We start from the raw sequence: 26,715 nt of genomic DNA, 5'->3' as shown, positions 1-26,715 counted from the left end.
TCCCGGTCACGGCTCCCGGTGCGGGTGGAATGCTGCAGTGTGCCAGGGCCGCCTTACACGTCCACACACAGCACAAACACACCCCCAAACCCTCCCCTCGGGGGGCTCCCGCTGCGACACGGCACGGAGGGGACAGCAATCAGCCTCCCACACCTGGGATCACCCTCCAAAAATCCGGCTCGGGGCCCCAAGGTCCGCATCCAGCTGCTGCCCCCGGCACACGCTCCCCTTGCCAGACTTTCCGACTTCACCCCGGATCATCCGCAGCCGCTGCCGTGGAGCATCTCCCGGTGTCCCCACCCCCACATCAGCTGGGCATCGGTTTGCACCAGAACGCAGGGGGAGGGGAGGAAGACACCCAGATTTTTTAATAGAAAAACCTCGTGAATGTGCAATTCCCTCCCAGCAGGAAGGGGAAAAAATAATATAAACCAAATCTGCTTTCACCATCCACACCCCCCACCCCCCCAAAAAAAAAAAAAAAAATCTGTGGCGGAAGGAAAGAGGGAAAGGAAGAGCCACAACCATGATGCTGACCCAACATCTGGGTCAGCTGGAACACCAAGCATCCCCCTGCCCGACTCCCCTCACCAAAAAACACCCCACGCTGTCCTCCAGGATCGCCCGGGCAGGGGCAGCTGTGGATGCCGAGCGGTGGGAGCGGGGCTGGGGGACAGAGAGAGCAGCGCTGCAGCCGAGGGGGAAGGGACACCGAGGGGAACTCGGGCTCTCCCTTCCCACAACGCGAAGAGCACGGCCCCGAATTTGGGGGGTGGGAGGAGGGTCCCGTGGGCCCCCCAGGTTGTGGGGTGGAAAGGGGATGGAGGCACGGATGCAGGGAGGGATGCGGGAAGAGAAGGGAGGACGGGGCCCAAAGGGGTCCAGGGTGGCCGCAGAGGGCGGTTGCCCCTTCCCAGCCCCGGCCCCAGCCGGCCGGGGGACACCGATCCCGGGCCCGGCACCGTTGTCCCCCCACACTCCCCGCAGGGCCGGGGGCCTCGGGCCGGACCCTCCCCGGGCCGGGCAGCGGCTGCCGGAGCCCCGCGGGCAGTGCGGAGCGGCCAGAGAACCGCTCCCCTTCCCTGGAGTGACCGGCCATCCACCGAGGGGGCGGCTGACAAGGGGGGGCAAGGCTCCGGGACCCTCCTGAGGCGGCGGATTTGGGGCTGGGGGCTCCCAGGGGCCTCCCCCCCTCACCGCCCCACCAGCGTCCCCGGGGCCGTCCGGGCCGCGCTCTGCGGCAGAGCCCCCGGGGGAGCGGCGCCGAGGGCTACGGGGGGGATGGAGCTAGCAGGACAGCAAGCGAGGGGAGCTGCGGGTGGAGCCCGCGGGGGTCTCGGGGGCTGCGACTCACCGTGTCGGGCGGGCTCAGCGCGGCCCCGGCGCGGCGCTGCCGGACTGCGGCGCGGGGGGAGCTGCGGGAGGGACTGCGGGTGTCGCCATCTTGGTGCGCTCCCGGCGCTGCCCCCCCGCCCGGCCCGGCCCCCGCCCGCCCCGCGAGCGCCGCACGGGGGCGCCCGAGAGGCGCCGAGAGAGGAGCGGGGGGAGCGGGGAACCCCCGGGCCTGCTCCGGCAGCGGCAGCGGCAGCATCATCATCATTCCTGTGTCCATCATCATCATCATCATCATCATCAATATCATCATCACCATCCTTGTGTCCATCAGCATCATCATCATCATCATCATCATCATCATCATCCTTGTGTCCATCTCCATCATCATCATCATCACCATCATCATCATCATCATCATCATTCCTGTGTCCATCATCATCATCATCATCATCAATATCATCACCATCCTTGTGTCCATCAGCATCATCATCATTCCTGTGTCCATCATCATCATCATCATCATCATCATATCATCATCACCATCCTTGTGTCAATCAGCATCATCATCATTCCTGTGTCCATCATCATCATCATCATCATCATCAATATCATCATCATCATCCTTGTGTCCATCAGCATCATCATCAATATCATCATCATCATCATCATCATCATTCCTGTGTCCATCATCATCATCATCATCATCAATATCATCATCACCATCCTTGTGTCCATCAGCATCATCATCATCATCATCATCATCATCATCATCATCATCATCATTCCTGTGTCCATCATCATCATCATCATCATCAATATCATCATCACCATCCTTGTGTCCATCAGCATCATCATCATCATCATCATCATCATCATCATCATCATCATCATTCCTGTGTCCATCATCATCATCATCATCATCAATATCATCACCATCCTTGTGTCCATCAGCATCATCATCATTCCTGTGTCCATCATCATCATCATCATCATCAATATCATCATCACCATCCTTGTGTCCATCATCATCATCATCATCAATATCATCATCACCATCCTTGTGTCCATCAGCATCATCAGCATCATCATCATCATCATCATCATCATCAATATCATCATCACCATCCTTGTGTCCATCATCATCATCATCATCATCATCATCATCCTTGTGTCCATCTCCATCATCATCATCATCATCATCATCATCATCCTTGTGTCCATCAGCATCATCATCATCATCATCCTTGTGTCCATCAGCATCAGCATCATCAATATCATCACCACCATCCTTGTGTCCATCATCAGCATCACCATCATCAATATCATCACCATCCCTGTGTCCATCCCCATCCCTGTGTCCATCCCCATCCCTGTGTCCAGCACCGTCACGCCAGTGAATTTCAGGAGCACCCCCAGGTTCCCAGCTGGGCCACCCCAGGAGTGCTGGAGACAGAAACCCTTCAGCGCTGCCCCAGGGGTGTTTGTTCTGTTTGTGGGAGGGACCCCTGAGCCAGGAGCTTAAGGAATAAATAACTCAAAACCCGGGGGGGTGAGTAGGGATAAGAAAGCACAAAACAATTCCTGATGGACCTCACTGATCCCACCAGAGCCCAGAACAATCCCAGGGGAGACACCAAGCTCTGCACAAAGGAGTGACACTCCCACAGGCTGTCCCTGCACGCCCTGGATGGGCTTCAGGACCATCCCGCTCATTTTCCCACTCGAGGTGAAAGGGAATCCCGTGTTCAGAGTCAGTGTTTTCATTTTCCTCATCTGAGAAATATAGAATATAGAATCTCCTTCCCCACAAGCCAGCGAGAAAAAGTTATTCCTGGATGTTTATAAAACTTGGGATCTCCTCAGCAATGAGAAGCCGAGTGTCCCTGGGTCAGACACTAAAATATTTAAGTATTTAAATACATTGAAGTGTATTTATATTAAAATTGTGGAATGGTTTGGGTTGGAAGGGAGTTTAAAGGTTGTTCTGTCCCTCCACCTGCCATGGCAGGGACACTTCCCCCTATCCCAGGGTGTTCCAAACCTGTCCTTGGACACTTCCAGAGGCAGCTCCAGCTTCTCTGGGCACTCTGTGCCTCACACTCTCTGAGTATTATATTTAAATTCCAAAGTAATAAATATTGAAACACTGAAGTATTTGAAGTCTTTATCTGCCTGGTTAAGTAGATGAGTATTACAGCTCCAGTTATTAACTGGGTTTTTTTCTCACCTGTAATCAGAGCAGTAAATTAATGAATAATCTAAACTCCTCCTTGGGCTAAAGCAAACAGAACTTCCCAGGACAGGCAGCAGAACTGGAATTCTGGAGCTGAGCCCTGTGCTGGCCCTGTAAGGAGCACAGAGCTGCTCAAGAATAAAATCCAATTAAAATTGCTTCATAAGGATCCTGCTTTTTCCTTCTTTCATCCCAAAAATCCTCACATCTCCTTCCCCTTCTGTGCACTGATCTCTACTAACATGTTACACCTGTGTTTAAACTGCATTTTTTCAAATTTTTCTACTCTCCCTCCAACCTCAGTCACACCTTTTAAACACAGGGGTTTCACTAGGAACGATCTTGAGGAAAGTTCCAGGAGTGGGTGCTCTTTCCTTGGCCGATTTAACCATTTCCACGACTCCCTGCAGCACAGCAGCCAGGAATTAAAACCAGATATACAACCAGGTGATAATAGAATAATCCATTACTGCCTCTATTTTGTGCAACACCGAGTAATTAAAGGTTGGACTCGATCTTGGAGGTCTTTCCCAACCTAAACGATTCTGTGATTCTGTTCAATCTGTAGCTGGCACAAGCTGGAGGCACAATGATACAACAGAGGTCATTAACGAAGTGCCTAATTACTCCTGGGTTTAATTTGCTTTATTGCCACCAGAGGGAGGAGGAGACACACCGGTGGCTTTCCCAGGAAAGCAAAACTGCAAGGCACCCCCCAGCAGAACTGTTCCAAGGTTTTGAGGGACCTTGGATCCTCCTGCCACCTGTTCATGGCTGATCCACGCTGTTGGAAAACTCTGTCGAGTGCAAAGCTGATAAAGTCTTCCAGAAGGTGTTTGTGGAGTGCTCAGTGTTGATTCGACACAAGTAAAAACCCAAACTCCACGTGCTGCATGCAGAACTCGTGAGTTAATAAGTTGTTTTATCTCTGTCCATGATTCCAGTCAGTCTGGAAGATCACTGGCAGCCCGTTCTCGCCCACCAAGGGATTTAAGGTGTCCTCGAACTGCAGAGGTTTAAAACTGCACGGAGCTGCTGAGCAAACCCAGCAGCTGGAAAATCGACTCCATTCCATCCTGAAACATTAACCAAACCCCCAACCAAATTCCTGCAGAGCTCCAGAGCTCGGCTGGGCTTCCCAGGGCAGCACAGGCTGCTTTAAGAGACGTGACCAGAATGGAACGAGGGCATTTGGAGAACTTTGCCTGGGGTTACACACAAGGTTGCGCTGCCCAGCTCATGCTGGCTTGGGAACAAACTGGCAGCTCCTCCCCTGGACTCTGGTCACTGCTTGGCTGCACCTGCACTCTTCAGTCCTCACCCGTGCCCGGACTGAGAAATCAGCCGGGGAAAAGCGACCACCAGAGCAGCCCAAGCGGCTGAATGTGCTCTGAGAGGACTCGGCCAGCACCCGAACGCGGCTCTGACTGAGCTCCAGGAGCTCTAACACACACACAGGAGAAGCAGTTCTGCTCTGCCCACGCTGAAAATGCCAGAGGCTGGAGCGAGCGTCCTGCTGCTCCGGGCTTGCCTGGCTCTGCTGGCCTCACCCATCTACCTGCTGTCCTTCCTGGGCTTGTGGGAGCCTTTCTGCAGGAAGGTCTTCTTCCCCTTCATCTTAGAGAAGATTTGTGTGGCTCACGACAAGAAATCCAAGAAGCACAAGCAGGAGCTATTCCGTAATCTACCCGACTTCAGGGGCCCCTCCGGCGAGCTGAGGCTGCTGGAGATCGGCACCGGCGGCGGCTCCAACTTCCAGTTCTACCCACCGGGCTGCAGAGTCACCTGCACCGACATCAACCCCCACTTCCAGGAGAGCCTCTCCAAAAACATGAAGAAGAACCAGCACCTCCGCTACGAGCGGTTCCTGGTGGCCGCAGGAGAAGACCTGGGCCAGGTGGCCAGCGGCTCCGTGGACGCCGTGGTTTGCACGCTGGTGCTGTGCTCCGTGCACAGCGTCAGCACAACCCTGAGCGAAGTGCTCCGGGTGCTCCGGCCGGTGAGTACCTGCAGAAAAACCTCCCTTGTTACCTTTAACATCTGCTCCAGAGGTACCACGCCACAAGGGGAAAAATAAACATATTAAAAAAAAAAAAATCTAAGTGAAAAAACTTGGTTTGAGCTGAAAACCAAGACCAAAAAAGAAAAATAAGTGAGATAAGTGAGAAAGAGTTGGTTTGAGATTAAAACCCAGAACAAAAAAAAAACCTAATGAAAAAGAGTTGGTTTGAACTTAAAACCCAGACCAAAAAAGAAAAATAAGTGAGAAAGAGTTAGTTTGAACTTAAAACCCAGACCAAAAAACAAGTGAGAGTTAGTTTGAGCTTAAAACACAGACCAAAAAACAAGTGAGAAAGAGTTAGTTTGAGCTTAAAACCCAGAACAAAACAAAACCTAGTGAAAAAGAGTTGGTTTGAGCTTTAAACCCAGACCCAGGTTGGTTCCTACAATGCTCTGTATGGCTGAGTGCTGCAAGGGGTACTGGACAGATAGGTCTAGAGTTAGAATCCTAAGAGCAACATTCTGCTGACTAAAACTGCCTACAAAGTTAGCAGCAATCTCAGCCCATCATTTAAAGCAGAATGTGGTGTTTGTCCCTCCCCACTCAGCTGTTTTTGCTGGGGTGGGAAGCTCTGAGCAAGACTTAAAGCCTTGTTTTAAATGAACTGCTCTGCCTATAGGACCAGACCAGTCTAATTAAACACCTTATTTCCTTGGAGTTACTAATGAGCTGCAGGTTAAAACCAGCTGGTTTGTTGGGGGTATTTTTAAAACAGACTTTCAGCTTTTAAAAGTGGCATTTTCATAGAACCATGGAAGGGTTTGGGTTGACAGGGACCTTAAAGATAATTTCATTCCCTGCCATGGACAGGGACACTTCCCACTATCCCAGCTTGCTCCAAGCCCCATCCAGCCTGGCCTTGGACACTTCCAGGGATCCAGGGGCACCCACATCTTCTCTGGGCACCCTGTGCTAGAGCCTGCCCACCCTCACAGAGAGGAATTTCTTCCCAATATTTCACCTAACCCTGCTCTCTGTGAAAAAACCGATGGGTTAGAGCAGGATTTATACATTTATCTTAGTTTCCTTTGGGAAAAACAGCCATGTTAGCAACTAATTGAAACAAAACCACAACAAACTATTGCTGGAATAAAAGAGGGATTAAATAAGCCGGTCCTTTGTGCTTTCTGAATGGGCATTTTGAATCTCTGGACGTTTCCTTCTTTCATTAATCCCAACTAACAGAGGGAAGGGGAAAGGGGAGGGAGGGGGTGGTGGGAGCCACTTGGCATGACCCCCACACTGTAAGAAGACTCTGTGTTCCCAGGGAGGAGCTTTCTATTTCTTGGAGCACGTGGCCGCTGAGCATTCCAGCTGGAGGTACTTTTGGCAGCAGGTCTGTTACCCGACTTGGAAACTCGTCTTTGCTGGATGCTGCCTCACGAGAGAGCCGTGGAAGAATCTGGAAGAGGCAAAGTTCTCGGAGCTGAAGATACAGCACATCGGCTTGGCGATGCCCTGGATGCCCATCGAGCCGCACATCGTGGGGTACGGGGTGAAGTAACCCCTGTCCTGCCCCCCAAAAATTCCTCATCATGACCAACACACCCTGCCAGGCACAGGCTCCTCCACACGTGCCCGTATCAGTAACACAGTGAAGGACTTAAATCAGAAATCAAATTGTCAGGTCAGAAGAGAGGGTCAATTTTCTTAGTGTCTCTGAATCACAGAATCAACAAAGTCGGAAAAGCCCTTTTGGATCGGAGTCCAGCAGTTAACTCAGCACTAGCACCATGTTCACCACTAAACCAGGTATCCAGGTGCCACATCCACATGTTTTTTGAGCACTTCCAGGGATGGTGACTCCACCACTGCCCTGGCCAGCTTGTGCCAGGGCCTGACAGCCCTTTCTGTGAAGAAATCTTTCCTCCTATCTAAGTAAACCTCTGCTGATATAACTTGAGGCTGTCTCCTTCCTGAAGCCGTGGTGCTGCTGAGCCTGCCTTGCTAGAGCCCAGTGCATCCAGGGAAGATCCCAGGACAACAGAAACCAGCCTGGGAAGCAGAAAATAAATGTATTAATGGAAGGGGACCGCTGTGTGTGCCTGGTTAACCTTGGGACGGGATCCTTCAGGTGCATCTTGCTGGGGCTCCATCGAACCTGCTGCCCCCTCCCCACACTCCCTCACTCTGTTCCACCTGGTGGGACCTGAACCCCCAAACTTGACCCTTGGCCCAGGTGAGGGTGGGACCCCTGAACCTCTGCTTAGGTGAGGGTGAGACCCCTGACCCATGGCTCAGGGCTGAAAACCTTCACTCTTTGCAGAGGTGAGGGCCTGAACCCTCTGCCCGGGTGAGGGTGAGCTCCCTGCCCCTCTGCCCGGGTGAGGGCAGATCCCTGCCCCTCTGCCCGGGTGAGGATAAACCCCCTGCCCCTCTGCCCGGGTGAGGGCAGATCCCTGCCCCTCTGCCTGGGTGAGGGCAGATCCCTGCCCCTCTGCCTGGGTGAGGGCAGATCCCTGCCCCTCTGCCTGGGTGAGGGTAGATCCCTGCCCCTCTGCCCGGGTGAGGGCTCCCTGCCGGCGTTCGCTGAGGGCAGGCCGGCCCCTCCCGCCCCTCACCGGCTCCTCCGGCCGCGCTCCCGCGCTGTCCCCGCCGCCCCAACGGCCCGGTGCCGGCTCCGGCCGTTCCCCGCCGGGGCTCCCCTCAGGCCCCGCAGCCATCTTCGGCCCTCCCGGCGATGCAGCGGGCGCGGCCCGCGCTGCCGCTGCTGCTGTTGCTGCTCGCGGGAGCCCTGCCCGGGGCGGCGGCCCCCAAGGAGCCCGTGGACGGTACCGGGACCCGGCGGGGCCGGGCCGGGGCGGAGGGGTCGGGGAAAGGGGCTGCGAGCGGGGAAGAGCCTGAGGTGGGGAGGAAAAACCTCGTTTATACAGAAATCTGGTGAATTCGTAGAGCGCGCTTAACCGCTAATGTATAACACAATACCCCTTAGTCGGATAAATACGCCGTGTTTCACATCGGCTGGGAAAATCGGGATTCCCAGACGCTGGGATCTTGTGAGACAGCGAGTCCTGCAGTACAGAGAGCCCTGGAATGGTTTTGGCTGGAAGGGAGGGACCTTAAAGCCCATCCAGGGACACCTTTCACCATCCCAGGCTGCTCCCAGCCCCTCCAGCCTGGCCCTGGGCACTGCCAGGGATCCAGGGGCAGCCACAGCTGCTCTGGGCACCTGTGCCAGGGCCTCACCACATTCACAGAGAACAATTCCTTCCAAATATCCCCTCTAACCCTGCCCTCTGGCAGTTTAAAGACACTGTCCCTTGTCCTGGCACTCCAGGTCCATTTAAATGATCCCTCTCCATCTTTCCTGCAGCTCCTCCAGGCACTGGAAGGCCACAGTTACAGGTCCATGTTCTTCCTGTGCTGTGGTGATGCTGGAGATTTAAAAACCCAAAACCAAACCAAATTAAAAACCAAAAAATAACCCAAAAAAACCACCACCAGCAGCAACAAAAAAAGACCCACCAAAACCCCCAAACACCCAAACAAAACCCCCGAGCCAACAGCAAGAAAAGTCCAACCATTAAACCCAAAAGCGGAGTTTTGCCCTCCAGGTGCTTTAAGGAGCGAACGGTGTTTTGCAGAGTGTCAGCAGGAGCTGCCGCTGGCCCGGACCGTGGCGTCCTGGATCGTGGGGGGCCACGAGGCCCCGGAGGGCGCGTGGCCGTGGGTGGTGAGCCTGCAGGTGCTGCGGGGCGGTGTCCGCTTCATACACCTGTGTGGAGGTGTGCTGCTGAGCCGCAGAGCTGTGCTGACCGCCGGGCACTGCGTGGACGGCAGGACGTACGTACTGACCAGTACTGACCGGTACACCTGGGCACCACGGCTCAGCTCCCTGGGTGGGGGGGAAGGAGGCCAAGGGAACCTGAGCAGATCAGGGGTTGTCAAAAGCCCCTCTGGTGCTGGAACCTCATGATGAGGAAGACATTGAGGGGCTGCAGCATATCCAGAGCCAGAACAGAGCTGGGGAAGGGGCTGGAGTACAGGTCTGATGGAAAAGATCACCAAAAGCATCAAGTCCAACCTCTGCCTGATCCACACCTGGTCACCAGACCAGAGCACTGAGTGCCACCTCCAGTTGTTCCTTGGACACCTCAAGGGATGGGGACTCCACCGACTCCCTGGGCAGCCAACATCAGGAATAATCAGTCAAGAATCGTAAGTCAACATCCAGAAATCTTGGCTGTGCCCTTCTGGCCTGGGCCAGAATTACCTGTGTTGTTTCTAATAAAGGGCTGTTTGGTTTTGATTTATAGAATTACAAAATGAGATCAGATGAGATCTTCATCCAAGCCCCGACTCTGGGCTTTTCCAGCTCTGGACTATTCACTCCAGCCTAGTGCTGGGATCATGGCTGGGGAAGAAGCTGCTCCCTGTGGAACAGCAGCTGGAGCAGGAGGATCCTCTCCCATGCCAGGTTTTCCGCTCCCTTCCCCAGCCCATTTTCCCCATTTTCCAATAGTTTGTTGCTTTCTTCCACAGAGCTAGGATTTTTCTGGTTAAAAAGAATTTTCTGAACCACTAAAACCACAAAATGTTGTGGTATTTAGATTACAAACACTCCAATTCATTAGTTTTAACACTATTTCCTTTTTTCTTGTTGATCAGAACCAACAATTTGGCACTTAATTTTTTTTTTTGTGGTAATAACTCCTCAGAACAGACTTTTAATTGCACTTACAGCAACTCTGGAGCATTTCAGCTGCCAGCACCGGTCTCTTTTCCAGCCTTTACCACAGTTGCACAATCTGCATCAGTCACATCGCCTGTGTTGACTCAACCATGACCTGGGGGAAAGTGAACTGTAAAATCTGGGGTGGGATGAGATAAGCTTTAAGGTGCCTCCAAACCCATTGCTGGATTCCATGATCCCATGAGAACAAACCGTTAAAGCAATGTAAAACCCCCGTGAATTCTCTCGTAGGGATCCATGTTCCTGGCGAGCCGTCCTGGGCGTGCACAACCTTCAGAAGCACGGCCCGTACACGAGGAGGAGGAGGATCAGGAGGATCATTGTGCACTCGGAGTTCAGGAGGGAAACCTTTGAGAACGACGTGGCGGTGTTTGAGCTGAAGACGGCGGTGCGCTACAGCCTGTACATCCAGCCCGTGTGCCTGCCCCCAGCTCCCCTGGTGCAGCCCCTGGAGAACAGCTCTGACTGCTACATCAGCGGCTGGGGACGCACGGCCGAGAAGGGTAAGGGGCTCTGGCCACATCCTCACCCTCACACCACGGGGTACCCCCCACTCCGGCTCCCCCAGTTTATAAACTCACTTTGTGCTTGGATCTCGGAGGCTTTTCCTGACCTTTCAAAGGGGAATGGCACCAAACTGAAAGAGGATAAGTTGAGATTAGATATTGGGAAGAAATTCCTGCCTGTGAGGGTGGTGAGGCCCTGGTACAGATTGCCCAGTGAAGCCGTGGCTGCCTCATCCCTAAAAGTGCCCAGGGTCAGGTTGGACAGGGCTTGGAATAACCTGGGGTAGTGGAAGGTGACCCTGCCCGTGGGATCTTTAAGGTTCCTCCCAACCCAAACCATTCTGTGATTCTAACTGGATTTGCTCAGGTTATGTTCTCCTCATACAACATCACTTAACTCTGCAGTGAAGATCTGCTCTCAAGGGTTTTCTGTCACAAGCAGGTTAGACCCACACAGATGTAACCACAGGAATACATTTCCCAGCCTTTCTTCAAAGTATAACATGAAAAAAAAAGGAAAATAAACTCAGCTGATTTCAGACTTGTGGTGCAGGTCAACGTGGGCTGCTGCAAACAGCTATTTTATTTAAAAGCAACAATTCTGATGCCACATGTTGTGAGCTGAGGGGTTCCCAGGGGATTTATGAATGACTACACCCCCTCTAATTCTCTCCTTACTCCCACTGGGCACAAATTCAGTGCCAGTTGGTGTCATCTGTGGGAGTTTTGGGGTCAGCTGGGATTGTGTGAGCCTGTTTGATAAGTCACCTCTGACATTTTGAGCAAGGCAGGTGTATTATCATTGATGCTTCTTCTGAGGAAGAACTGCAAAATCTGCATCAAACCCAAGTCTTCAAACCTTTAACCCACTCCACTTCCAATCAGTCTGGAACAGGCAGGGTCTGTGTCATATCCATGTCTGAACACATCCAGGAACACACCCAGGCCAGTGAAACGGGGGGAAAAAAACCACTATAAAATTGCTACACACCCCAGCACATTTCACCTTTCTAAATTCTTTCTCCATTCAAGGTAAAAGCTCATCTGTGCTGAAAGAAGCCCAAGTGGAAATCCTCCCTTCCAGCCTGTGCAACAGCTCCGAAGGGTACGCGGGGCTCATGAACAACAAAGCGCTCTGTGCCGGAGTCTGGGCCGGAGGCACCGACAGCTGCCAGGTGAGAAGGGACGTGGTGCCCCACCTCCCAAGCATTGTGATTTGTAGCATAATTAATTAAAAACAGCAGAAATGCTAAGTGGAAAACACGTCAGATGCAAAGGAAGCATCAAAGGGCGGGACAGTGATTGCAGAGCGAAAACATATGCAAGGAATTTGGTGATATTGGAAGGATGACAGGAATAGGTGAACAAAGAGGAATAAAAAAATGGAACGTATTTATGCCACAAAGGTGTTAGTAAATGATAGATGAGAATGAGACAGAACACTGGACACTGCAGTGTGTGTGAAGCACACGTGTCTCTCACCAGTTCTTGTGCTGGAGAGCAGCGCTGGACACAGGTAAGGCACAGGGAAGTGCAAGTGGCTCAGGGATGTGGTGTGATTTTAGATTAAATTCTGAGCAATCACCACCTCTTTCTCAGAATAGCCAGTTCTCGGGTCCAAAGCACTCCAGCTGGGACAGGGAGACATTTCTAATTAAACCCCATAATGTATCCTATTTGTCTGATACACTTCCTGCTTCTCTCAGCAGTTTTCCCTGAGCAGGTGACACAGCCAAGACACAGGATTTGTGCTCCGTAACTGTTCCCTTGGAGCTTCTACACTGCCTGGATGAATTCCCCAGTTAAGAGAGGAGTCAGTGTTTAGGTTTAGGCACGAAAAGGTGCAGAGAGAAAACAACAGAACCTGAGTTAAGGGATCCTGAAGCAGTGCAGGGCTGGGGCTCTGGTCAGTGCAGGAGGGATTTCTCCATGGAAAGGGTGGTCAGGAATTGGGAGTTGGTGGAGTCCCCATCCCTGGAGATGTCCAAGGAACAACTGGACGTGGCACTTGGCCATCCCACAAGATGGGGATCAGGCAGAGGTTGGACTTGATGACCTTGGAGGGCCTTTCCAACCTCAGGGATGCTGATTCTTTGTCTTTCAGCAACACCAGATTTACCTTGAATTGTCCACATTGTGACTGGTTAACCGAGCTGCTTAAAACAAACCCCACAAGCAGACTGCTCACTGCCCTGAATTATTGTTGGAAGGAAACCTTTCCATGCTGCTGGTTTTTGTGGTGTTCCTTTGCAGGGTGACAGCGGGGGCCCCTTGGTGTGTTACCACCCCGACACCGACAAGTACTACCTCATTGGCATCGCCAGCTTTGGGGTGGGCTGTGGCCGCCCCAAATACCCCGGGATCTACGTGCGCCTGTCCCAGTACAGAAAATGGATAAAAGCAAAACTTCTGTTGACTAACAAGAGCTGGAACCCCGTCAGCACCGCACTCACCATCCTCCTGACCGTGGTACACACAGTGCTCCTGCAGACGGTGTAGAGGGGCAAACCATCGCGTTGTCCTCGTGGAGGTCTGTCCTGCCTGGAAAAGCTTGGAAAACCCAGCTCCCTCCTGCCTCACAATAAAACCAAGAGCCAAAGGATGTGCACTTACTTTTTAGGAGTCGTGTTTGCCATTGTGTTTTGTTTCCTGCCTCTGATATCCACACTGACAGGAGAGGAAACAGTAACAGCCTCAGCACTAATAAAGAAAATTGAATATAGAAATATTATCAACTGGAAACACTTTCTTCTCACCCTATTTCTGTGCTTTTCCAGCCATCAGAAGGTTAAATACACCCAGTGATGCCACCAGGGTTTGGGGATGGCAGATGCTCCCTCTGCCGGGTAAAAACCAGCAGAGCACACTAAGGTTTTAATTAACCATTTAATTAATCAAACCTTAACTGTGGCTCAGCTTATTGAAAACTAAGAAGGTAAAAAAACCCTGCAGGAAGGTAAAAGCTGTTCTGCACTTACGATTTTTAGCACTGGCAGGTGTATACAAGTGCCATTTCATCCACTAAAATTGACTATTATTTATTTCTGGCTGTCATATGACCCAATCCCACACAGGTATTCACACCTGGTCACCACCACTGCAGCTCTAACTTCATTAAAAATAAATAGGGACCATCAGAATTATAATATTTTAGCGACTTTATTTACCAAGATCAAAATTTGCAACCATTAATTGTTTCAACAAATATTTACAATTCATGGAAAGCACGGACTGTTTGGAACCAACCAGCAGAACAGCATCAGCTGCTGCATCTCTTACCCTCAGGAATGAGATTTTACTCTTCAAAATCGAGATTTAAAAGTAAATCCAAACTAAGAACTTCATGATCAGTGCTTAAAGAGTGAACTTGTGTTACTGTTTAATATTCCCATGATGAAAAATCAGCTGTTCTTCCCAACACACTTTATTTTAAGAGTATAAAAATTGACTCCTGGTGTGTCTGGCAGGACAGGTACTTCCCTTGCTGGATACAAGAAGAACTGGCCACCAGGTTTTTACAGTCTTAACACTTGATAGTTTTTGTTTATTATTGTTCCATATTACAAAAGAAAAGGAAAAAAAAAGAGAACACAGTGAGGATCAGCTACCACAGAGTTCCCAAAGCAGTTCAGAGCTGTAGGTCAAACCCTCTGCCACGTGCCAGGGCGCACACGGCTGAGGAAAGGTCCAGTTCTCTGAGGTGCGTGTTCCAGCCACATTCCAGGCTGTCCAATTCTCCTGAAATTCCAAAGAAACAGCAAACACCTCTCCAGGAGCAGCTCCCTCAGTTTAGGACTTTCCCAACCTTATTTCTGACGTGTCACAAAGATTTTTTCTTTTTGTGACGTGATGGCAACCAGGAGTCACACTCCAGCCTGGCCTAAAGGAAACGCATTGGGACTCGTGCCCACAACAACCAGAGACTTAGGAACTTCAGGGAATAAAAATATCCTTTTCTAGCCCACTAACCAGGAGATTGTGGAATGCAGGTTCTTCATGGCAAAGAGCTCTGCTTGCTACAAGTCCATTAATTCCCAAAGGAGTAAAATAAAAAATACTGACTGACCATGGGATAAGCATTACACATCCAGGGAGGGAGCACAGCTTGGAATTCCATCCGGATCTGAGCTGGCACGACACACACGGAGCTCTGACACCTTGGAACAGCACAGTCCACAGTCTAATTCCCGCTGACAGAACTGGAAGCAGGATTCAATCCCAGCTATGGAAATGGTTTATTACTCATGCAAGAAGCACCTGCCCGAGACCACCACGGTCACATCCTGCCCAGGTACCATGTCCTGCCCACCAGGCCCGCAGCCAGACAGCTCTGGGGGTCTCCAGGAGTGGAGATTCCCCAGGTAAAGGAGTCCTGATCATGTCAAACTTTAGATTTGCACTTGAAACAAATTAAAATTGTACAAACTGGACTCTCTGACACGATGAGATGTAATGAGCGGATATTGTCAACTCTGGGGAGTAAAAAGCCCTCATTTATTTTTTTTCTTTCTCTTTTTTTTCCCCCCCAATACTCTTTAGGATCTGTTTTTTTTCTGCAAGTTGCCTACAGACATACAAAATTAATTCAAGTATCTCCTACACCAAAGAGGATCTCATTTGACTTTGTACTATCCATAAAAATATATCCTTGAAAATCTGGTTCACAAAATATTTCATTTGGTTACTAAAATGAAAGATATAAACTGTCAAAATACGTATAGAAACTCAATTTCAGGTTTTGTAAAGATCACAATTTAGCTACAAAATATACCAACCATCTCCCTGTTTGCAATATAGTATTTGCTTACAAAGACACCGTTACTTTGCAAAATAGCTCCTACCGTACAAAATTAGGCTGGAAATTGTAATTTTGCACTACTTCCAGCAATAAACCAGAGATTAGAACCTCATAACCCTTTGGTATAGATCTTCCATTTTTTACTAGATCATTTTTCTTCTATTTGGTTTCATGTTCCAGAGCCTGGGAGAATCCCTGGCCAGGACAAGCACTGAGTGTTTAATTGCAGATATGATCAGCACACAATTTAATTTTCAGTGATTGATGTTTCTCATGCCCAGAACTAAGAACAAACTCTTGCAAAATTAAAAACTTTCAGAAGTATAATCTCAGAAATTCTTCAGAACTTTTGTCACCAGTCCTTGTCCCTCACACTGTGCTTTAAAATCATTGATGTGTTGAATTCTCTAAGAAAATCAACACAATTTTCTGTGCCTCAGACACTTCCAGGACCAGGCCACTTGCTGTCTTCTGCAGATCCTTCCCCAATCTGATAAACACGGCAAACATGGAAAAAAAAAATCATCCCACCTTTTAAAATTGTCATCTGAGAAAGAGTAGAAACATAATTTATACCTCGAGCAAAAGTATCAGCTTTTTTATCATCTGCACCTGTAAACACCACCTTACAGGTTAAAATAAAAATATTTACAGACAAATAACTGAAGGAAAAAGGCTTGAAAAAGAGTAAGAAATCAAAACATACACTGGTTATAAATGTTACTAATAATGTCAGCTATGGCAAGGATTCTGTTTCATCCATGTTTTCTTTGTAACCAAATTTTGCCCCCATTATTAGAGGTATTCATAGGAATTTTCAAAGAAACTCTCATCACCTGCCTCGCCACACGTGACTGTCCTTCCCCTGTAGCTGCAATCTTGAATTTTATCAGTTTCCAGTTGTGCCAGCAGGAATTTTGGTGAGGTTTTCTTGTTTCCTGTTTGTACTTTGTCACCAAGATGTTGTAAAGAAAATCTATAGAGTCTTTGAGCTGTGAAATCTAGGTAGAAAAGTTTCATTTTTGACCTTTCATCTAGTTTAAAAAATTCAGTATAAAAAAAAAAAAAATTCTCCTCTGATATTTCACCAAAGTCTCCAAAGGTTTTTACCTTCTCTTCTTACACACTTTTATGACAGTAAAGATCTTTCAAAGTTTTTAGCTCTTCAATTAGAGTTTTGTTCTGATTTTCCAGGACTGCCACTCGATTTTCCAAACATTTCACATACTCCTTCTTCTTCCTACGGCATTCCCGGGCAGCTTCTCTGCAAGAGAGAAGCAGAGTTCTTGATTTTAGGTGTGAGATCTCTTTTGTGAACGTCACAATACCGACCAATACGAGAGTTGGAACTGCAGTGAGGAACAAAACCAAGCCAAAACTGCCCCAGGAGAGCAGGAAATTCAGCAGGATGTGGTGATACAGTCTGCAGGGGAACCCCACTTTAGGTTTCTCCACACTGTGAGACTCAAGGGAGCATGTCTGGGTCACAACTTCCCGTGTTTGGATCATAATCTCCCACAAGCTCAGGTGTGCTCAGGTGGGGAAAGAGGCCAAGGGCACCTGGGACAGGACGAGGACAGGGACTGCCCCGCTGTGCTGGACATTGTTGAGGACCCTCACTGCAAGAGCAGTATGGATGGGCTGGAGCATATCTAGAGATGGGAATGGAGCTAGGGAAGGGGCTGGAGAACTCCTGAGGGAGCTGGGGGGGCTCAGCCTGGAGAAAAGGAGTCTCAGGGGGGAACCTTCTCCCTCTCCACAACTCCCTGACATGAGGGGCAGCCAAGGATCTGTTCCCAGGGAACAGGACCAGAGGAAAAGGCTTCAAGCTGTGCCAGGAGAGGTTCAGGTTGGACATCAGGAGGAATTTCTTCATGGAAAGGGTGGTCAGGCTTTGGAAGGGGCTGCCCAGGGCAGTGGTGGAGTCCCCATCCCTGGAGGCGTCACTCAGTGCTCCGGTGGTGATCTGTCACAGGCTGGACTTCACGAGCCTGGAAGTCTTTTCCAGCCTCAGTGACTGCACCATCTCAGCACATTAAACTCAGCACCCTGAGCAGCTCAGGTGCCCTCACGTACCTGTTCTTCATCAGCCTGATCTCTCGTTTCAGCTGCGGATCATCCGTCTTGCTCGTCTGCGACGTCAGGGTGACGGGGGACGTCATCACCACGGTCTGGGGCAGGGAGGAGGTGGTGGGCGTGGTGCGGATCTGGTACGTCTGCATGTCCCCAGAGGCAGCTAGGGCACACAAACGGGGTGACATTAGCGGCTGGCACTCAGGGTGACGGGGGTGTAACCATGGCCCTGCTGGGTACTCACTCTGCACCACCACCTGGTTGCTGGGCACCAGGATCTGCTGCCCATCCGAGGTCTGGGCGTACTGCAGGATGGTGGTCCCGGGCTGGGAGCCGCCGGCGTTGGCCATGGTCAGCGTCTGCAGCCCCTGCACCCCGTCTGCCCCCGGCCCTGCCAGCTGGAGCCCGTTGGCTGCGATGGCAACTGCGAGGGGAGGCACAGGGATGAGAGGATTTGTAGCTGGACAGTACAAAAACAGGTAAATCACAGTGTCCTACAACAGCTTGGGTTGGGAGGGACCTTAAAGCCCACCCAGTGCCACCCCTGCCATGGCAGGGACACTTCCCACCGTCCCAGGCTGCTCCAAACCCCATCCAGCCTGGCCCTGGGCACTGCCAGGGATCCAGGGGCAGCCCCAGCTGCTCTGGGCACCTGTGCCAGGGCCTCACCCTCACAGGATGGAGAGGAGCAGGTATGAAGCACCACAAACACCAAGTGGTGCTTCCATCCATCCATCAAAGGAACAAATCTGAATTTTTTGTACCTCTCTGATACCACAGGAGCCTTTTAGTGTGGCCTATGATACATATATGTATTTATATATATATATAGGTGTCTTCACTGCCGTGTTGGGTTAAATCCAGCAAACAACACCTCAGTGTGCTCCATACCAACACCTTTAAATGTCTGAATGTGCAAAAATTAAAATGACAAAGCACTGGGTTTATCTGAAGTCCGTAGATACCAGTTACTTTTATGTACTAACTTTACTGAGTGCTAGATAATAACCAACTTTTGTCCTTCATCTTACTCAAATATTTAATGAAATCTGCATTTTGAGGCAAGCTGAGGAAAAACTGTGAGGATGTTTTGGGTGACATACTGTACTGTCCAGTGCTTGTCTGGTAGATGGGCGTGGGAACGGACATGGAGGTGACAGTGGAGACCCCAGGACTTTCCTCATCTCCTTTTCTATCCCGTGTGTCTTCAGAAGAAAGATCTTTCAAAATTTTTCTGCAAAAAAAAAAAAAGAAGTCTGACATTTGACCACACTCCTCACTTCAGTAAAATCGTACAACTGAGTAAAATCACAGCTGGTGAATGTTTTGCCCTGTACAAAATCCTGCTGAGGCCAATCTCCAGTTAGTGGAGTCAAAGTTTCCTCACAGCAACGATGGCTCAGAATGTTCAGTGCATGAACAGATTCACTGCGTGTTTCAAGGGAAAGGAAACAACCTGGAGGGCAGCAGAATATTGTAAAAACCACGGGAAGAGGCTGTTGGTTTGGTTTCAAATAAAAACACCGAGTGTATCACACCCATACCGGTAGGATGGACGACGAGCCAAGATGCCTCGAGCCTTCTGTGAGGAGCCAATGCTGTCTGAGGAGTCCTGAGAATCCTCACTCTCAGACAAGGAAGATACCTGGTGAGAAAGGCAACAGGAACACCAGTGATGCACGGGACAAACACAGAAATAACCTGGAATATTTTATGTAGAAGAGGAGCACTGGGGTTTGTTGGTGAGAATGTAAAAGCCCAATGAAAAGAATATTTCAGGCAGCAGCATATCAGGGAGTAAATATGCAAAGTACTATCTACAATTTTCTTTATTCCACTGTGTGCTCATCCAGTTCAAAGTGTTATTTTGTCTCTGATGCTCCTTATTAGTGAACAAAACGTTTATTTGTTCTTATCCATGTGGCAGTAACAGAGTGCAGAGGAATGCACAGAGCTCTGGGAAAAGCCTCTCACTGAACTGCAGAGACAGAGCAGCCTGTGATCGGCAGGGGAATAAACCTGCTCGTGTTGTACTCCTTTTTTCCCCCCAGCAAGGCCACGATGTTCATGAATTACAGAAAAGGAATGAATCCAGTCAGTGCAGACTGTGCAACCAGGGGGAAGGAAAAGGAAAGTGACTTAACAGAGACACGAGCAGCAGCCAATGCTGCTTTCAGCAGTGACACGTTCCCCTCTCCCTGCTCTGATGTTACAGCACAGACAGCTGACAATCCCTGCCAGGTTTGCTTCTCGTGGCATATCAATTTGGTGTGCTATGAGGAGTGTGGGACAAGGACCAGGGACAAACTGCTGGGTTTTTAGAGCAGCTCCTCCCTCGCCTGGCTGCCAGGGCCGTGGTTTCCCAGTGGAGCTGCAGGTCCCCAGGGGCTCTGCAGCAGGGACTGAGTGGAGCAGGAACAGACTCACTGCAACTCCCTGGGTACCTCTTGGATGGGACTCCTACAAAAATCACGTGGCAAGTGAGTAAGAGACACAAGCAAAGACTTGGCTACCACGGGAAGGGAGTTACAGCATGAGAGAGCACCCAGCAGCTCATCCCACCTTTCCTAAACGCTCATTTTAATCCACTACTGAATTATTCCCCACTCCTTTGGGTGTCAGACCCCACCTGACTGCCAAGGCACCAACTACAGAGCTGTGGGTTGGATTTTTTAATTAAGGGAGGTTTAATTTTGACTCCAAAGGTGATTCCCCACGAGGAAGAATTCCAAGCTCAGATGAGGGATCCCACAGGAATGTCCTTGGACTGCTCTCACTGTCTCTTACAGCAGGGCACAAAGGCAGCTGGCTCAGAGAAACCTCTTTTCACATCTTCTCACCTACAGAACTGCACATCTGGGGTATTTAAAGCCATTCTGGAGTTACCTGCACGGTTTGCACCTGAGGGGAGTGGATCACAGAGGAGGACTGAGCTGTCTGAATGACTCCCTGGACCTGGACTTGCTCTCCAGGAAGCTGAACGACTGTGAGGGGAGCAGAACCTCTGAGAGACATCTACAACAGACCAAAAACCATCAGTAAAACCCTTCTGCCACACGACTCAGCAAGTGCAACACGTGTAGGAAAACTGCTGGAGAACCTGCATTAGCAGCTTATTTTAATTCTAATTAAATCACAAAAGCACCTTTAATGATGCACACTTTTTAGACATTCTTTGCATATAAAAAAGGCTGAAACAGTTATTTCCTTTAGCTGGAGAAAAAGCAAATGTCACATAATCAAATATTATGTAACATATTAAAAACATGAAAATGCTTCAGCTTCCTAGAGGGTTTGGAGTTTTGATGTTGAACTCAAATAAGTCTTTGCACTTTAATTCAATTTATATTATTCATGTTTCCATATGTTCACAAAACAAAAATTCAAGTTATACATGTAGATTGTAAGTAAATAACCAATTTTGTCATGATTTTTTTTTCACTACTTTTATTAATCTGAAATACGTGAGAAGATGAAGGGATCATTAAAATACAAACAGCTGAATTTCCATTTAATGCTACTTGACAATCATAACTCACAATATCAAGGGATGATCAGATCTTTATATAAAAACAGATCAGGAAACCAGCCTGGAAACAAACCCCAGGACACCTGCTGATATTCTCTCCTTTCCTCTATCTAAATTTTGCACCAAAACTCCAATTGCCTCCACAAGATAAACAGTGGATGAGCTGCAAAAATATTGCTTTTTTTCCCAGAAAAATCCTCCTGGAAGGATTCACTCTTTCACCAGTTCTAGGGGATTCAGGTTAAAGCTTTGACAGGGATGTTAGAGAAGAATCTCAAATTTTCAGGTTCATATGGTTTATTAGATTAAATATGTTCATGTTGGGCTAAAATCCAAGTGTTTCCATGGTGCTTAGTACCCAGGATTGCTGCTACTACAAAAAGAGCTGGAAATGCTTTTTCTAAGGAAAAAAATGAAACCAGGCCCTCATTTTATTCCTGAGCAGCTCCTCTGGTCAACTAACCCCAAATCTGGGCTGCACTTCTGCACTGTACAAACACAAAAATTAGCTTTTTAACACTTCAAAATTAGCTTTATGTCATCCACCATCAAACAAAACACATTTTTCTAAGCCTCTTTCTGTTTTTTTTTTCTTCTCTGAGTACTCCTAAGAAGGGATTTATGGTTTGTAGCACAATAAATACCGTCTCTGAACTCCCTGCAATGTTTGCTGAGATCCAGCCCAGGCTTTACCTGTTGAGCAATATGAGAGAGCTGAGCTGCCTGGAGGGTTGTACCTTGTACAGCTGAGGGCTGGGACGTAACAGAGCTGCTGCTGCCGCCCTTGTGCACCTCTTCCATCATCAGCTACGAGAAAACCAGTTAAATCCAGTTAGTAACGAATTTGGACAGCAGACACGTGCCCACTTCCACCCTGCCTGATGGTTCTGGTCTCACTTGGATGTGCTGAATGAGCTCTCTGCCCTCCAGTGTCACCCTTATTGAGGCACAACCAGGATTTTTGTCACTTCATCGAGTCTTTCTGTGCCTCATCAAAGGGGGCAGGAGGGGAGGGACACCGTGGGACCTTGCCCTGCTCACCCCTGTGGGTTTGGGCAGGTGAAGCTGATCCACACCTGGAGTCACCTCCTGAGGCCTGGGAATAGAACAGGTTTGGTCTGTGCTGTAAAGGACACAGAATCATGGAATGATGGATTGGTTTGGGTTGGGAGGGACCTTAAAGTTCATGCAGTCCCACCCCCTGCCATGGTTTTCACCATCCCAGGCTGCTCCAAGCCTCATCCAACCTGGCCCTGGGCACTGCCAGGGATCCAGGAGCAGCTCCAGCTTCTCTGGGCAATCTGTGCCAGGGTCTCACCATCCTATTACAATCCCATTAACATCCAATTCCTAATAGCCCATCTAACCCTACCCTCTTTCAGTTTAAAGGAAGATCCAGGAAGAAAACCAAAATTCTTTATACTAAAGAATATCTTTCTCTAAGTAAGATAATTTCCAAAAATATTTTAGCCAAGCCACCAGCCAAACCTATTTTAAACTATCTGAAGGTGTATAAAAACAAACCAGGGACTCAAATCAAAGTGAAGAGAACACAGTTTTGAATTTTAAGAGTCACTCTGTCTTGATGTAATGCAGTCAGCAACACTTCTCTCATGTCTAAGATTTTATATTTAACTGTTCAACGTCTTGCCAGCATCCCCCCTCGGATTCTGGGGGATTCAGGGATGCACAAATGCAGGTTTCAGCTGGGGGGAGTGGGCGGACCAGCCTGGAGCATTAAAAGCTGATGGGTGAGTGTTAAACATTTTGTCACAGAAGGTTTGAAAGTGTTGAAACGACAGTTGCTATGAGACTGGAAATTACATTTCTTTCTGTGGAAATGTGAGTCATTGATTTTTCCCTGCTGAGCCCAACCACAGCACGCAGCCCAATGAATGCTCCTAGGGGGAAGAGTCAAGCAAGAGCAGAGCCCTCGCTGCTCTGAGGGGTCCCCAAAAAAGTCACAAAAGCAGGGCTTTGTAGGGACAAAACTGGTGCCTGGGTGATAGGAGAAACTGTGGTTGATGGAGCAGTGAGGAAAGGCTGGGAGAATTGGGATTGTTCAGCCTGGAAAAGAGAAGCTTCAGGGTAACCTAACTGTGCCTTTCCAGTACCTGAAAGAGCTGCAGGGAAGATGGAGAGAGACTATTTACAAGGGCCTGGAGTGACAAGAAAAGGGGCAATGGTTTCCCACTGACAGATGGCAGGGCTGGATGGGATAATGGGAAGGAATTCCTCCCTGGGAGGGTGGGCAGGCCCTGGCACAGGTGCCCAGAGAAGCTGTGGCTGGATCCCTGGCAGTGTTCAAGGCCAGGCTGGATGGGGCTTGGGGCAACCTGGGATGCTGACCCTGTCCATGGCAGGGGGTGGAATGAGATGTTCTTTAAGGTCTTTTCCAGCCAAAACAAATCCATGGTTCTGTGTGTCTTTTACAGCACAGACCAAATCTTCCCCAGCCAGTGATGCAGCTTCCCAACATCCTCGTGGCTGCAAACATCAACCACTTCAAGATAACGAGCAGAATTAATGTCAAACCTGCAGTGGACACAACTCTGCCTGTCCTCAAACACAATCTTAGCTTTTATAAAGGAAAATCTGCATTTTTGCACCCTGCAAAGTGTCCCGGGTAACCAGGACCCCTCAAACCGAAATCCAGGCAGCAGCAAAAATGACAATTAATTTCCAGTGCTACAGAAACCTCCACTCATTTCTGCAGTGCTAAACCACAGCCTGCCCTCCCCACTCTCTGCTAATAGTTTCTCTACCTTACTGTCCCATGAAAGACTCAAAACAGCCTGCAAGAAACAGTGAAACCAATAAAACCACCCCAAATAAACACCCCAGGGAGAAAACACAGAGGGTTTTGCTGACCTTTCTCTCACTGGTGTGGAGTTCTGCTTACAGGAATAAAAGATAAAGTATTTCCCATTAGAAATATGGGTTTTGAGTTTAATTCATCTCTGCTTGCTCTGGAATATTTAATTATTCATCCAACATCAATCAATAAAAAGATTTAGCAAGGATTGTAACAAGACAGAAATTCATCCTCACAGCCTCTGGGGATATGAGTGTAACACAAGATTCCCATGCCTTTAACTTTATTTAGCTGGAAAACCAGGAATTTCCCCCTGGAAATTTATTGTCCAGAGAATGATTATTGTCCCAATCTGTACAAACACCACTTTTTTATATCCAGACAGGTAAGGGTGATGATTTTCACAGTAAACCCGAAGTCTCCGTGCAGCTCCACCTCAAAAGTAATTTAAGTGAAAGGATTTTGCAACAGCAGCTCACGAAATTTGCTTTAAGGACTCCTAAAATTCTGGGCATCACCTTCCCCCAGCCAAGGAAACTCATCCTACTTCAAACCTGAGCCTCAAAATCACCTTCCTTTGAAACATAAACAGGAATGTCACATTCATCAGGGCACGTTCCATTTCTCAAAGTTCACAGACTCCCTCCAAACACCACACAAACCCACCAGAAACACCTGACGTGCCCAAGGAACATTAATTAAAAAAGAAAACCCGTTCCCACAACTTCCTCTGATTCCCTAATTCTGTAAATTCCCTAAAATGCTACAGAGAGCAGCAGAGGAAGAAACCAAGTTCTGTTTTGCCCTGGCAAGTTGAGTAGAGGAAGGGTCTGAACGATGTTTTATCTGAAATATTGTAAGAGCCAGCTGACTGTACTTTTTTATAATGTCAGAAATCAAGGAAAATTTGACACAGAATTTTATTCTCAAATAGTGACAGGAGTCAAATTCTGACATTTACAAATTATACAAAGGGATTTCAAAACATTTTCCTAAATGATACTTAAGTAATCTAGGGGAATTTGGGGTCCTCAAAATTAGCTGCTTTCAGCAGTGAAAGTATTATTTACCTAATTTTGCTATTAAGACACTTGAAGAAAATTTGCTCACCCAGAAAACTGACAGAACTCCGTTTTCTTCCCCCCTAGAAATCAGTAAAAGCCAGAGCAAAGGGCAGAACATCCCACCAGATGTGCCAGAGAGCAAGTGAGGAGTGTCGAGTCAACGCGCCCAGTCACTGCTCCAGATTCCATTCCACAAACACACAAAGTTATTCCTTAAAACTCCAGGAGCACTTTCCTCATAGGATTTCTCCCACTCCAGCACCAGCCTGTACAGGAACATCCCCTGACAGGAGCTTCAGAAATAAAACGCTGCAGCCTAATAATGTCAATATTCTATCCGCATCAGGGATCTGATGGTTGTGAGAGAAAAACAGCCCAGAGATCATTTATATCCCGCCGCCCTGGATCCAGCCGATCCTCAGTGAGCGCTGGCAGCCGAGGCTCGGACACGGCTCTGGGGCTAAATTCGCAGAGGACAGGTAACGACGCCCATTAACGGCGGTGTGGTTCGCGATAAAGCCCAGTTTTGTCACCGGGCAGGGCTCGGGGACGCAGCCACCGCTGGCCGGGAGCGGCTGAAGCCGCGGGGCCCCTCGTCACCCCCAGACCACCTTCCCCCCATTCCCGAGGGGAGCGGGACCCGAGGGGATGCGGGACCCGGGGAGCTCCTCGTCCCCCCCCCCAGAAGCCTTTTCCCCCATTCCTGGGGGAAGGCGGAACCGGGACGGGGAAGGGCCCCGTCATCCCCAGGCCTCCTTTTCTCCCCCCTTCCCCGGGGCGAGCGGGACACGGGGGGAGTGGGCCCGGGCCCGGCAGCAGCCCCAGGCCGCAGGGCAGCGCCTCAGGCCCGGCTGCGGTGGGAACCCCCCGCGGTTCCCGCAGCGGCCGCCGCGCCGAGGCCGCGGCCTGCGCCCGTCGCCTCACGGCCCGCGGGGGCGGAGGGGGGGAAGGAAAGAGGCGAGGGGCGGGCCGAGGGGACGGGGCGGCCCCCCCCAGCCCGCGCTTACCTCAGAGCCCCGCGGGGCCGCGCGTGGGGAGCGCCGGAGCCGCCGCCGGCTCCCGGCCCCGGTCCCACCTCAGGGAAGCGGCGCCGGCGGGGGGGGCGGGCCGCGACCATAGAGTGCGCGCCCAGGGGCCCCCGCCATAGAGCCCCAGCGGCGCGGAGCGCGCGGGCGCCGGGCTAGAGCGGCCGCCTGGAGCCGGCCCCGCCCGGCCGCACCACAGAGAGGAGGCGGCGGAGCGCCGCTCCCCGGCACGGAGCGGGAACAGCGCCGCCACCGCTGGGAGGAGTGCGGCGCCAACCCGCGCTCTGGGGTCGGGATCGCGATCGCCGCCGGGAAAATCACGATATTCCCGATATTCCCGATATTCCCGGTCCCCGCGGGGGGAACAGCGCGCACAACCGTGGGCAAAGGGCAGCGCGGCCGGGTTGTACCGTGGCTGGGACGGGTCAGGACTGCGGCCGCGACTCCTCACGGCTGGGCGGGTGCGACTGAGGGGTTTTAAGGAAGCAGCAGGTTTGGCCCCTCTGGGGATTATTCCACAGCGGATTTTAAGTTCACAGGAAGGCTTTGGGATCCAGTCGGTGCCCCCCTTCATGGGATAGT

The 26,715-nt window shown here is 50.0% G+C and overlaps 4 protein-coding genes across 8 annotated transcripts in view; 2 read left to right on the top strand and 2 right to left on the bottom strand.

Annotated features, from left to right (window-relative positions):
- The window catches only part of SCN8A (sodium voltage-gated channel alpha subunit 8), an 87,113-nt gene extending 85,648 nt beyond the window's left edge, over nt 1–1,465 (bottom strand). For both annotated transcript variants that reach the window (XM_088068760.1, XM_088068759.1), the window contains exon 1: nt 1,355–1,465. The gene's annotated coding sequence lies outside the window, so the exon portion shown is untranslated. The remainder of the gene's footprint in view (nt 1–1,354) is intronic.
- A 3,297-nt stretch (nt 1,466–4,762) lies between these two features.
- TMT1A (thiol methyltransferase 1A) lies at nt 4,763–7,656 on the top strand. Its single transcript, XM_005532819.3, has 2 exons — nt 4,763–5,567; nt 6,898–7,656. The coding sequence occupies exons 1-2, from the start codon at nt 5,058–5,060 to the stop codon at nt 7,132–7,134; spliced, it is 747 nt and encodes a 248-aa protein (XP_005532876.1). The 5' UTR covers nt 4,763–5,057; the 3' UTR covers nt 7,135–7,656.
- A 654-nt stretch (nt 7,657–8,310) lies between these two features.
- On the top strand, nt 8,311–13,519 carry TMPRSS12 (transmembrane serine protease 12). Its single transcript, XM_088068720.1, has 5 exons — nt 8,311–8,401; nt 9,215–9,413; nt 10,555–10,826; nt 11,862–12,004; nt 13,083–13,519. Exons 1-5 carry the CDS (start codon nt 8,311–8,313, stop codon nt 13,326–13,328), a joined length of 951 nt encoding a protein of 316 aa, XP_087924846.1. The 3' UTR covers nt 13,329–13,519.
- Nucleotides 13,520–13,969: 450 nt separating this feature from the next.
- ATF1 (activating transcription factor 1) lies at nt 13,970–26,260 on the bottom strand. Of its 4 annotated transcripts, XM_005532820.3 has the most exons (8): nt 25,155–25,628; nt 21,923–22,036; nt 20,587–20,715; nt 19,245–19,345; nt 18,804–18,934; nt 17,945–18,124; nt 17,704–17,863; nt 13,970–16,891 (listed from the first exon to the last, which is right to left on the bottom strand). In XM_005532820.3, exons 1-8 carry the CDS (start codon nt 25,224–25,226, stop codon nt 16,747–16,749), a joined length of 1,032 nt encoding a protein of 343 aa, XP_005532877.2. In that variant the 5' UTR covers nt 25,227–25,628; the 3' UTR covers nt 13,970–16,746. The 4 variants fall into 4 exon arrangements, with proteins under 4 accessions (XP_005532877.2, XP_087924933.1, XP_087924934.1 ...); XM_088068807.1 differs by lacking the exon at nt 25,155–25,628 and adding an exon at nt 26,116–26,260 and having other exon boundaries at nt 17,704–18,124; XM_088068808.1 differs by lacking the exon at nt 25,155–25,628 and adding an exon at nt 26,116–26,190 and having other exon boundaries at nt 17,704–18,124; nt 21,967–22,036.
- Nucleotides 26,261–26,715: the final 455 nt, after the last annotated feature.

This window comes from Pseudopodoces humilis, chromosome 32, assembly GCF_049639895.1.
Source record: "Pseudopodoces humilis isolate 2021_Gansu_Grassland_sample_001 chromosome 32, ASM4963989v1, whole genome shotgun sequence".
NCBI classification, from domain to species: Eukaryota; Metazoa; Chordata; class Aves; order Passeriformes; family Paridae; genus Pseudopodoces; species Pseudopodoces humilis.
The sequence above is the reverse complement of the archived record's forward strand: the minus strand, read 5'-3'. Positions and strand labels throughout refer to the sequence as shown.

What these genes read in the sequence shown, in the direction of transcription:
- ATF1 (XM_088068806.1), bottom strand. Translation starts at nt 25,226, where the DNA reads ATGTTCTGCCCTTTGCTCTGGCTTTTACTGATTTCTAGGGGGGAAGAA. An exon ending in GAGTTCTGTCAGTTTTCTGG is followed by an intron (nt 22,037 to 25,154) that starts GTGAGCAAATTT and finishes GTTTTCTCGTAG; the next exon opens with CTGATGATGGAAGAGGTGCA. An exon ending in GCTCGTCGTCCATCCTACCG is followed by an intron (nt 18,935 to 19,244) that starts GTATGGGTGTGA and finishes TTTTTTTTGCAG; the next exon opens with AAAAATTTTGAAAGATCTTT.
- TMPRSS12 (XM_088068720.1), top strand. Translation starts at nt 8,311, where the DNA reads ATGCAGCGGGCGCGGCCCGCGCTGCCGCTGCTGCTGTTGCTGCTCGCG. An exon ending in CCCCAAGGAGCCCGTGGACG is followed by an intron (nt 8,402 to 9,214) that starts GTACCGGGACCC and finishes GGTGTTTTGCAG; the next exon opens with AGTGTCAGCAGGAGCTGCCG. An exon ending in GGGACGCACGGCCGAGAAGG is followed by an intron (nt 10,827 to 11,861) that starts GTAAGGGGCTCT and finishes TCTCCATTCAAG; the next exon opens with GTAAAAGCTCATCTGTGCTG.
- TMT1A (XM_005532819.3), top strand. Translation starts at nt 5,058, where the DNA reads ATGCCAGAGGCTGGAGCGAGCGTCCTGCTGCTCCGGGCTTGCCTGGCT. An exon ending in TGCTCCGGGTGCTCCGGCCG is followed by an intron (nt 5,568 to 6,897) that starts GTGAGTACCTGC and finishes CTGTGTTCCCAG; the next exon opens with GGAGGAGCTTTCTATTTCTT.